Source organism: Vicugna pacos, chromosome 2 (assembly GCF_048564905.1).
Source record: "Vicugna pacos chromosome 2, VicPac4, whole genome shotgun sequence".
NCBI classification, from domain to species: Eukaryota; Metazoa; Chordata; class Mammalia; order Artiodactyla; family Camelidae; genus Vicugna; species Vicugna pacos.
Genome location: NC_132988.1, coordinates 121,735,409 through 121,746,348, shown reverse-complemented (window position 1 = coordinate 121,746,348; position 10,940 = coordinate 121,735,409). Strand labels below are relative to the sequence as shown.

At 58.1% G+C, this 10,940-nt stretch overlaps 1 protein-coding gene across 1 annotated transcript; it reads left to right on the top strand.

Annotated features, from left to right (window-relative positions):
* Positions 1 to 51: 51 nt before the first annotated feature.
* Positions 52 to 9,455, top strand: LOC102535192 (rod cGMP-specific 3',5'-cyclic phosphodiesterase subunit beta). The gene is made up of 14 exons (XM_072974523.1): positions 52 to 168; positions 431 to 574; positions 988 to 1,053; positions 1,510 to 1,656; positions 2,769 to 2,876; positions 3,273 to 3,382; positions 3,595 to 3,682; positions 4,072 to 4,172; positions 4,426 to 4,533; positions 5,111 to 5,174; positions 5,476 to 5,550; positions 6,948 to 7,031; positions 8,207 to 8,292; positions 9,221 to 9,455. Exons 1-14 carry the CDS (start codon positions 67 to 69, stop codon positions 9,435 to 9,437), a joined length of 1,500 nt encoding a protein of 499 aa, XP_072830624.1. The 5' UTR covers positions 52 to 66; the 3' UTR covers positions 9,438 to 9,455.
* Positions 9,456 to 10,940: the final 1,485 nt, after the last annotated feature.

Here is a 10,940-nt window from a genome sequence, read left to right as displayed (position 1 = left end):
TGGACACTCTCCCCACAGGAAGGGCCTCTGGACGACTCCGGGTGGGTTATCAAGAATGTCCTCTCCATGCCCATCGTCAACAAGAAGGAGGAGATAGTGGGGGTTGCCACATTTTACAACCGGAAAGACGGGAAGCCCTTCGACGAGCAGGATGAAGTCCTGATGGAGGTAAACACCTGTCACAGGTGGGGCTCTGGAGGTGACACCAGTGTGGTGGGGGGACATGGCCACACAGGGCCCTGCCTGCCATCTGCTCTGGGCCCTGACCCAGCACGAGGCCCAAGGAGAGTGGGGACAAGGCAGGTCTGTAAGGTCCCATCCTGGAAGCCACTGAAGACCCCTTCAGGAGCTCTCTGCACAGGAGGGCATGCCTGGGGCCCTGCCCACAGGAGGAGCTCAGGGTGGGGGTGACGCTGTGCGCCGTCTGCAGTCTCTCACGCAGTTCCTGGGCTGGTCAGTGCTGAACACAGACACCTACGACAAGATGAACAAGCTGGAGAACCGCAAGGACATCGCCCAGGACATGGTTCTGTACCACGTGAGATGCGACAAGGATGAGATCCAGTCGATCCTGGTATCACCAGCACCCCTGTGGGAGGCAGGGTGTCCCAGTAGTCAGGGCACATCCTGCACCGGCTGGCGTCTATCCTCGAGTCCCACACACTGTGCACGGTGGGGGCATCCCTCCCCTGTGCCTCTAGTCCCCTAGCTGTGAGTAGGGGGTGACCACAGCCCTCTGGTCATGGCATGTGAGGACCCCAGCACCACTGTCCAGGAGGAGACTGAATGGAGTGGGAGAGGCAAGGACAGGCAGGAAGCGTGAGCTGGCTCACGTGCACCACCACCCACCTCTGCAACCGGAGGCTCCGGCTGGGCTTCCCAAGGCTCCCGCTCTTCTTTAGTGCCAGATGTCACTTTGTCCCACAGTCACCAGGGCAATAGGTGACACCGTCACTCTGTCTATCACATATTTGTGTTCTCTCCTAGCCAACAAGAGAACGCCTGGGGAAGGAGCCTGCTGACTGTGAGGAGGATGAGCTGGGGAAAATCTTGGTCAGAATCTGACCCCGCCCCTCAGGTGGAGGCGGGAGGAGCCTGAGGGGGGGGGGGAGACGTCTCCACACCCAGGAGGCTGGAGGAAGCCTGGGCGCAGAGTGTGGCCTTGTGGTATTTGCTGCTCTCTGTGCATCGCGAGTGCCTGTGTCTGTGTGTGTGTGTCTTTCTGTGTGCCTGTGTGCGCACACGGCCTCGTCTGTCTCTGTGCATGCCTGTGTATCCCAGTGTGCACATTTGTTTCCCTGACAACATCACTGTGTCTGCCCAGCTAGGCAAGTTCTTGCTGGGCCACCGGTGGGAGGAGAGGGGAGGAAGGGGGCTGAGCCAGCAGAGGAGGTAAGTGCCCTTGGCTACAGGCCAGATGTCACCAGACACTGGGTCCTGGGAGAAGAGAGGGGGAACAAGTGGGCTTCGGTGGGCCTGCCTCCCGCAGCCCCACAATCCCTCCCACAGAAGGAAGTGCTGCCGGGACCCACCCAGTTTGACATCTACGAGTTCCACTTCTCTGATCTGGAGTGCACGGAGCTAGAGCTGGTCAAGTGCGGCATCCAGATGTACTATGAGCTAGGCGTGGTTCGCAAGTTCCAGATCCCTCAGGAGGTGAGGGGTCGTGATCAGGGTCCCAGATGCACCCGCTGGTGGGGGAAATGTGTTCAGGGGACCCGGGTCTCACCGGAAGTTTGAAGGCAAGCATGTTCATTATGGAATGGACAGTGTAGGCAGGTAAAATATACATAGTGAGTATGCCTGGGGTACATGACTGGAGGGACGGATGGATGGGAAGCTTGATGAATAGGTGCTCCAGGCAGTTTGATCAAGTGCATCACTGGGCATCAATGGGTGTTTGGTGTGGGATGAAGAGGAAACAGGAGCAGCCCCTCACCTGTGGGGAGAGCAACAGCATCCTCCAGGTGTGAACACAGAGGGCCCCTCAGAGATGGTCCCGGGGAGGAGGGGACCACCTTCCCGGCTCTGCCCACAGCCCTGCCACTTCCCTGTGGTTTTCTAGCTTCTGCCCTGCATCCCCCTCCACACGTCAGGGAGCATCAGCTTCCCCACCACCTAAGGGAAGGAGCTGTCTTCCTGATGCCCCCTGAGAACAAGTGCAGCAGGCTGGAATTTTCTAAAGAAATTTTACGGAAAACTAAGGGGAAAGAAATTATAGAAAATATTAACACAATTTCTTTAAATTTCCAAATAATTTCCTGGCCCTAAAAAACAGTGTAATTAGTAAGAGGCTCCCTTTGATCTCCAGAGACAACTGCCCTGCAGAAAAAGGTCCACCCCTCCCGTCACCTCTTGGTCTCTGGACCTTCAGCCTCCATCTCCTGTCCCCATCCCTGTGCCAGGTGCCCACACATTCTGCCCTATTCACATACCCAGGCCTGAAATGGACCTTTTCTTCTAAAGCATCTAGCCCCTCGCCTGGAGTCCTCTCCCCAGGGGCTTGGCGATGCCCTGTGAATGCCAGAGCTGTTATGAGCTTTGGCTCTGCCCACCCCAGCTGCCTGCCACCCCTCGTCCATCCTCAGGTGCCACCCGCAAAGGTGGCTGGAGGCCAGTGGTGAATCGCTGGGACAGGGAGGGCCGACGGGAAAGGGGGTGGGATGTGGGGTGGCAGGCGAGCAGGCCTTTCACACAGCTGTCAGCTGTGAGTGCGTCGGTGGGAGTCGGCGCCCAGTGCCCAGAGCTGGCTCCTCCTGGCCCCTCAGGTCCTGGTGCGGTTCCTGTTCTCCGTGAGCAAAGGGTACCGGAGAATCACCTACCACAACTGGCGCCACGGCTTCAACGTGGCCCAGACGATGTTCACCCTACTCATGGTGCGTGAACTAGGCATGGGGCAGAGCACGCCCCCGCCTGATCAGGGTTGTGAGGACCCTCCTGGTTCACAAGGACAGTGCCCAGGGTGCCTGGAGGTGGGGGCTCCTCCACATGGGAGGTGTGGGCCTTCAAGGGTAGAGGGGTGGATGACACAACATTGTGAAATAACTGTAACGCAACAAGAAAATGTTAAGGAAAAAAAGGGTAGGGGGTGGAGGAGGCAGACACCCCTCCTACTGTCGCACACCCCCGCCCAGGAAGAGGGTGGCCAGCACTGGAAGCTGGGGAGGGGCAGCGGGGTCAGGCCCACCCCGCCTGCCCCGCCCCGAGAGCAGGGAAGGAAGCAGGGCGAGGGTGCTGGCCAGGCAGCAGGATCTGGGCACCTGTCTCTGCAGACAGGCAAACTGAAGAGCTACTACACAGACCTGGAGGCCTTTGCAATGGTAACCGCCGGCCTGTGCCACGACATCGACCACCGGGGCACCAACAACCTGTACCAGATGAAGTAGGCGTGCGCCCTGGAACCCCCACGTAGCTGCCACGTGATTCAGTCAGAGCATCGCCAGGGAGGGGCCTGGCTGTAGACTGGGCTTGGGAAAGCGACCTCCTTGGGAGGGGCTGCAGATCCAGGGGGTCCTTCCCCACGGAGAGGGCGGGGCAGATGCCCGCTTCAGGGCTTCTGACCACTACTTGTTTCTCATAAAACCTCTGTACCAGATCCCAGAACCCTTTAGCCAAGCTCCACGGCTCCTCGATTTTGGAGCGACATCACCTAGAGTTCGGGAAGTTCCTGCTCTCTGAGGAGGTTCGTGTTCTCCCTTTATTCACTCGAGGTATTTCCTGGTCAGCTGACCCTCGCCAACATTCCTGGAGCTCCCCAGGCCAGCGTCCACACCACACTGTCCGGAGAGTAGATGTTCTGACCTGTGTGGGAGGCCCCAGTGGGGCTGGAGAAGGGACGCAGGCTTGGCGGCAGTGAGGCGATGGGTTCTGCCTGGTGATTCCAATTTGGAACTGCCCCCACCGCGGGGTGGGACGGCGGGGGTTAGGGGCCCTCCCGCCACGATGTGGATCCACCTGGGTCTGGTGCCTGTGATCCTTGGGTATAAGATGGAAGACCTCCAGGAGGTGGAGGAGGGAGGGGAGGGCGAAGGGGCTGCCGGGCCACATCTGTAACCCGAGGCCCTCCCGCAGAGCCTTAACATCTACCAGAATCTGAACCGGCGGCAGCACGAGCACGTAATCCACCTAATGGACATAGCCATCATTGCCACGGACCTGGCGCTCTACTTCAAGTGCGTGCGGCCGCCGCCTGTCCTCAGGGGGCCCCTGGGTAGGGCCCGTGGGGAGGGAGCCTGGCTGGAGAGGGCCGCACCTCCCGGCAGCCGCGCCCGCCCCGCGCCCGCCCCGCGCCCCGCGCCCCACAAGGCCTGGAATCCCCGCCTGGGTTCCTCTCCTAGAAGGGTGGGCGGCGTTAAGATCAAGGCAGGGTGCTGCGTGGGGGCGGGGGGCGGCGATCGACTCCCTCCCTTTGTCCTTGGGGTTCAGGAAGAGGACGATGTTCCAGAAGATTGTGGATGAGTCCAAGAACTACGAGGACCGAAAGAGCTGGGTGGAGTACCTCTCCCTGGAGACGACGCGGAAGGAGATAGTCATGTGAGCCGCAGAGCAAAGTCTCCGCCCCTCCACCGCTGGTTAATCCTGTAGACCTCACCCCCAACCCCGCAGGCCTAGGAGGCCCAACGCCACGCCCCCCGCCCCGCCCCTGGCGTTCCAAAGCAAAAACAGCTGATTTCTTGACAGCTTCCGCGCCTCAGACAAACGCGCTGCCTCACCTGCTCTCCTCTGGCGGAGGCAGCAGGAGGCAGCGGTCAGACAGGCCGTGTTCAGTTTGTGGCCTTTGGCAATAGCTTGCTCACGTTAGGAGCTTCCATTCCTGTATCTGCAAAGTGGAGATTCAGAACTACATCCTCCCCCAGGCCTGTCCCAGAGATCTAACAAGGAAATATGTGTAAATCACCAGCACTTAGAAGCCCCCAGTAAAAACTTGCAAGAGGGAGGGATGAGGAGGCCGGGAGCATGGGGAGAGAGCTGCAGTGGTGTGCAAGGTAGGACCGTCCGCTACTGGAAGTCACTGGGGCTTGGACTTGTGCCCACGGTCACTGGACCTCACTGGGTGGAGGCGAGGGAGGGAGGCCAGTGTGGGTGTGCCTGGAGCTCCATTTGCCCGCAGGGCCATGATGATGACGGCGTGTGACCTGTCTGCCATCACCAAGCCCTGGGAAGTCCAGAGCAAGGTCAGAGCCACATGGGGCCCAGTGCTCATGGGGTTGCACCTGGGTGGAGCCTGGAATGGGGGACAGACCCAGTCATCTGCGAGTAGTGCTACTGGCGGCTTCCTAGCTCGGGGGCCAACCAGTGCCGCCACGGAGGAAGGGGCTTCTGCATTCCAGTGCGCCAGCCCAGCCTGAATAGTAGGGCCACCAGAGTCTGGGGTGGAGAAGACCGAGGGGGCACGGGCCTCCTGGCAGGATCTCAGGACAACATCTGACCAGGCACTGAACTCTACAGGATGAATGCCTTTTGTGTGCACTGCAGGTGGCCCTTCTGGTAGCGGCTGAGTTCTGGGAACAAGGAGACTTAGAGAGGACGGTCCTGGACCAGCAGCCCATTGTGAGTGTGGCCTCCAGGATCCACCACACCCATCATGGTCACTGGGAGCCCCAGGCCCGGCTCGGGGAAGACAGGGGCCCCCAGGGGTCCTGGGGCCTAAATTTCACTGTGTAGGGTCATGTGAGAGGAGCCTGGTGAGAATTTAGTGGGCCCAGGATCTGGGTAAAGTTGTGGCAAGTAGGGATTGAGTAAAGCTGCGATGGCCGCACAGAGGCAGAAAGCTGTTGATGAAGCTGCAGAACCAGGCTGCGGCTCATTACCAGAGGCCTCTGTGGGCCCAGGAAGCTCCGCGGTGAGCCCCTGCCGCGTCATGAGCAGCTCTAGGAAGGCTAGGGCAGGGCAGGCCTGGCCCATGGGGATAGTGCCAGGCCAGAGAAAGCTGGTGGGTGGAATTCAGGGTTCACACCCTGAATGTGTCTGTGGCTGGAAGGGGGAGGTGGAGAGGAGGCAGGGAGCATGGGGGAAGGCCAGAGTAGTGTGGACAATAGAAGTGTCCAATACTGGAGGGACACTGGGGCTTGGACCTGTGCCCTTGTGGTCACTGGACCTCACAGAGGTGGAGGGGAAGGAAGGAGGCCAGTCTGCTTGTGCCTGGAGTTCCATCTGCCTGCAGCGCCATTATGATGCCAGGGCCTTCAGGTCAGCAATGTGGGATCAGGAATCCGTTGGTAGACTGAAGTTGCACCTGCATAGGTACCAGGCGACAAGGACACAAGCAATGCCCAAGAATGTGCAGAAGACATGGAGAGAGGTTTTGTCTCACAAGCCAACTCCAGCCACTGAAGAGCTGTCTGAGCACAGGGCTGGGAGGGCTCTGGGCCAGGTGCAGACTGCAGGAAATGGTGCCCCAGCCAACTAGCAAAGTCTCTTGGGGTAAGGGCAGGCAGCCTGTTGGTCCCCTCCGGGCCAGGGCCTCTAGGGTCCTGCATGGACCCGCGCGGCACGCTGAGCACGGTGGGCAACTGCGAGGAAAAGACTGCCATGAGGCAGCCCATGGGGGTCCAGAGTCTGTGGACACCAAGGGCAGCTCCTCCAAGCGCATCTAGGGTTCGCCCCTCAGGAGTCAGGGCCGGGTCTTGGATCAGCACCATGGATAGCTCACTGGGGAAGCTGGAGGAAGGGGCAAGTGCGCTCTCCACGGTTGAGGGGAGGGGGTATTGACAGGGCTTCAGCCCAGCGCTCCCCAGGACACTGCCCCAGAGCAGGGGCCGCTGGCTTGGAGGGGAGTGGAGCACCCTGGCTCTCCCTTCTAAAGCAAGCTGGGCCCATGGGCAGTGCTCATTCTGTCTCCATGGACAAGTTCATCGAGCTCAGGTGGGTCTGAGTCTGGGGGTCTCCGGGAGGTGCCGGGCACACCCACCATTCAGTGCCTCACAGTGCCCCTGCTCCCCTACAAGCCTATGATGGACCGGAACAAGGCGGCCGAGCTCCCCAAACTGCAGGTCGGCTTCATCGACTTTGTGTGCACGTTCGTGTACAAGGTGAGCAGGGCGGTCCTGGGCTGCTTGGGTTTGCCAAGGATGGGGTGCTGGTGTGGGGCTCCCATACTCCTTGCATCTGCACTTAACATCTGAAATCCTCAGTGTCACCCACAAGGGGGCCCCTTCCCTCTACCTCACCCCGTCAGTTCCTCAGAAGCACCACGAGCTTTCCCACCCAGCTTTCTCCCTCCTGGAATGTCCTGCTCACCTTGAGGTCTTACCTAAAACCTCCTTTCCAGAACCCCCCTTAGGGCACTGCGGTGCATTTGTTCAGTGTCTAAACACTGGGAGGAGGGGGGTGGTCCACTGTCACCAGCTTAGTGTGTCAGGCCCAGCAAACACCTGGACACATCTGAGTGACAGTGGGACATGTGCCAAGGACCTGGAGCAGGTACTGTGACATCAGCTCCAGGGACTGGCCAGGGATTTAGGGGGCAGAGCCCTCCTGAGTGACACCTACCACCACGTCACAAGCTCCACCCCGGCTGTTCGCTGCAGTCTCAGGGCAGACCCCACACTCCAAGGAGGAAGTTGTCTGGTTCTGAGTGAAGTCACTCCTGACTGGCCCTGTCCCACTCCCCACCTCAGCTCCTGAGGCCTCACACTGCCCTTCACTGAAACACCACCGAGGGGCTATGAGTGCTGGGGAGGAAGGCAGGACCAGGATGTACGCACTGGTCCTAAAGTGGTCTCATGCTGAGGCCCCATCAGGCATTCCCTTCCCACTGCCCAACCCCATCCACCCACATAGCTTGTGTATGGTTCGTGTGTGCATGTGTCCACGTGACACACACTTCATGTCTCATGAGTGTTCAAGTGTGATCATATGCACTCTGTGATCCATGTGATGTGCACGTGAGACAAGTGAAGGAGCCTCAGGGCCTGCCAAGTCTTCCCAGTGCTGCCCACCTCTGACAACGTCCCTTCCACAGTTGTCTTCTCTCTGAGGGACCTCACCCTGCAGCTCCTGTTCTGACCTCAAGGACACAACCCCCAAGCCTTTCTCCCTTTTCAGGCCTTTGCTGGGAACAGGACAGCTCAGTGGTCCTCCCTCCCTCACCAGGGCAGTAGGGCCAGGATGGCGCCAGGGAGGAACAGGCGTGGGGAAGCCACCTGTCCCAGCCCACCCAGGAGCCCCTGGGAGGTGCGGTCGGACTTCCCAATTCCCTTTCTAGGAGTTTTCCCGCTTCCACGAGGAGATCCTGCCCATGTTCGACCGGCTGCAGAACAACAGGAAGGAATGGAAGGCCCTTGCTGATGAGTACGAGGAGAAAGTGAAGGCTCTGGCGAAGAAGGAAGAGGAGAGGATGGTGGCCAAGAAAGGTCTGGGCTCATCACCTGCCACGGCTGAGACTGTGGGCCCAGGACTGGGCCTGCAGGGGGCGGGTGTGTGGTGAATCCCCCAAGTTAAAGTGCATGAGGACAGGGAATTAAACAACCCAGTTACATGTAGAGAAAAGCCAGGCTTCAGGCAGCCCTGTGGTTAGCGCACTGGGGTCTGTCACTGCACAGGAAGCCACCGTGGGGAGGCCCGTCCCTGCTGATTCAGTGTAGCCAACAAGCCAGACTAAAAGAACTTACCCAGTTCCTAGCCGGGGACTCTCAAGGGAAGTGACTGAGAGTGTTACTTCCTTATAAAGGGGAGAAAAGCCCTGAAATATCATGATCTCTTAGCAGCTTTTGTTCCATCACCAAGCAGCAATTCCCTCCTGAGTAACTCAGAAATCTGCCTGTACTCCCATGCTACCCTCAGAAACAAAAGAGCAGATCTAGAAAAGAAGCAAGCTGAGTCAGCAGGCGTGACCCCATTCCCCATCCTGTGTGCAGAGCACTGTTCACCCTCACCCTGCCTTGTGGGACTGCGACTCCACTGTAACCAGTCAGCGCACCCCCACATCAGAACCTGTGACCCTGCTGTCTTGGCGTCTACATGGTCTCCAGAACTTTTGTCACCACTCCCTGAAATCTCCAGCAGGAGAGGGAACCAGTATAAACAAGACGGCTTCAGGGCTGTGGGAGGCCAGGGCTGGAGTGTCACTGATAGCTAAACTAAGAACAGCTGAGCTAATCAGCTTAGGCTGACTACAGACCCTGCTCTGCCCTCTGCCAGGCTGCTGGAGGACATGGCCAGGAGGGAGGGAGCTGGGCTGGGGTGCACAGTTCTTGCTCAGTCTTGTCTTCTCTTACAGCGGGCACAGAAGTCTGCAATGGTGGCCCAGCACCCCAGTCTTCCACCTGCTGCATCCTGTGATTCAGTCAGTGGGATCCCATGGCTCCCTCAGCCCACACACCCACAGACGTTCTGCCTCTAACCACTGGTACAAGCAGCTAGGAAGCCTGAGAAAAAGACTGAAGACAATTTTGGCTATTTTGAATGTTTTTAAGGTTTGTGTTTTTATGAACTAAAGCCAACTGTGATTTGAACATTGTAGCCCATCTTATGCTCATCCATCTTTTGGATGCATAGTGATACCACCAGAAGACCTCTGAACAGGGTCTGGGAACTGTGTCTAAAAGCACTGGGTGAATACATTCACAACTGCACATGTATTTATGTGCATACGCGTAGAGACAGACACACAGATGCCAACTCCCATCCGGTTTAGAACAAATATATGCACAGAAATTTAGAATAAAATAAAAAGAAAGCATGCTGCCCTTTTTTAACATGGCACAGGACATTTGTTTGTGACCAATTGTAAAATTCTGCCAGAAAGGTCAAGGCTGTGAGAAGCAGTGATCAGTAATGAACGGTGTGTGTGGAGTTGCTCTGAACCGCACTGATGGACCAGCCCAAGTCCTGCACAACCGAGGTTTCCTCCTCGGAAGCAACCACATGCCTCCAATGACCTAATGGTGCTGAGCTGTTAGGAAAAGCAGAGTCAGAACCAAGCGGCACAACGCACGACTCACGCTTGAAATGAGTACTAATAATCTGATAGAAAGTAGGAACTTTTAAGTTGTAATGAGCTCCAAAGCATGTTTCCAGATGCTGGGTACTCCTCTTGGCTGCAGGATGAGCCAGTGCCCTAAGGCCAATCTGGGTGTGGTTAAGGCTGTTTCCTAGAATGCCAGGTGGGAGGGAGGGCGCCCCACACAACCTTTTACTCACAAGAAGGAGCGGCTCAGTGATAAGGGGTCGTGTATGGGGCTGGGGGCTCCTCCAGGTCCCCAGAGGGACCCCAGTGCCAGCTGCCCACCAACCTCAGGACATCCCTGGGGTGTGCACCATCCCCACTCAAACTTCACCTCTACAAAAACAGGGCTTTGAAGCACTGGCTGCTTCCCATTTTCTCCTCATTTTACAAATGAATTAGAGCTCTAAGCCCAGATCTGCTCCAAGTGCAAAGCTGAGAACAGGACTTCGGACTTGCCCACCCCAGGTCTCCTCGGAGAAGCACAGCCATTAGCGTGGGACATGCATTCGGCTCAGGCACAAAGGCTGCAGCCCCCTGAACAGCTAGCTGCGCCCCAGCCTGGTCCTCAGGAGGCCACAGCCCCTCCCTGGGGCCAAGGGGAGCATGTGTGAGGTGAGGGGTGGAGCCCCAGGTCCCGACTATAAGGGCATCAGCCTGCCCCCGACCCTGCCATGCCCACCCGAGGGTCTGAGCAGGGTTAGGGTTACCATGGTTAGCAGAGAACACCAAGCAGCATCCAGGACACCAGGGCTAGCCATGTCTCATTACAAACTGCGCCCTTTGTCCACCACACCCCCCAACCCCTCCACCGCAGAGCAAGCGATGGTGTTTCTGTGATTCCCGCCTTGTCTATGCACCGCATCCTGGGTCTGTGGCCAGTGATTAGTTCTTTGAAACTCCCTCCCCATCCACGCCCTAAATAATCTGAGGAGGTGGGCATACAGCTGCTGAGCTCGGGTCCAGAAACCAATGAACTGGGGACAATAAAGGA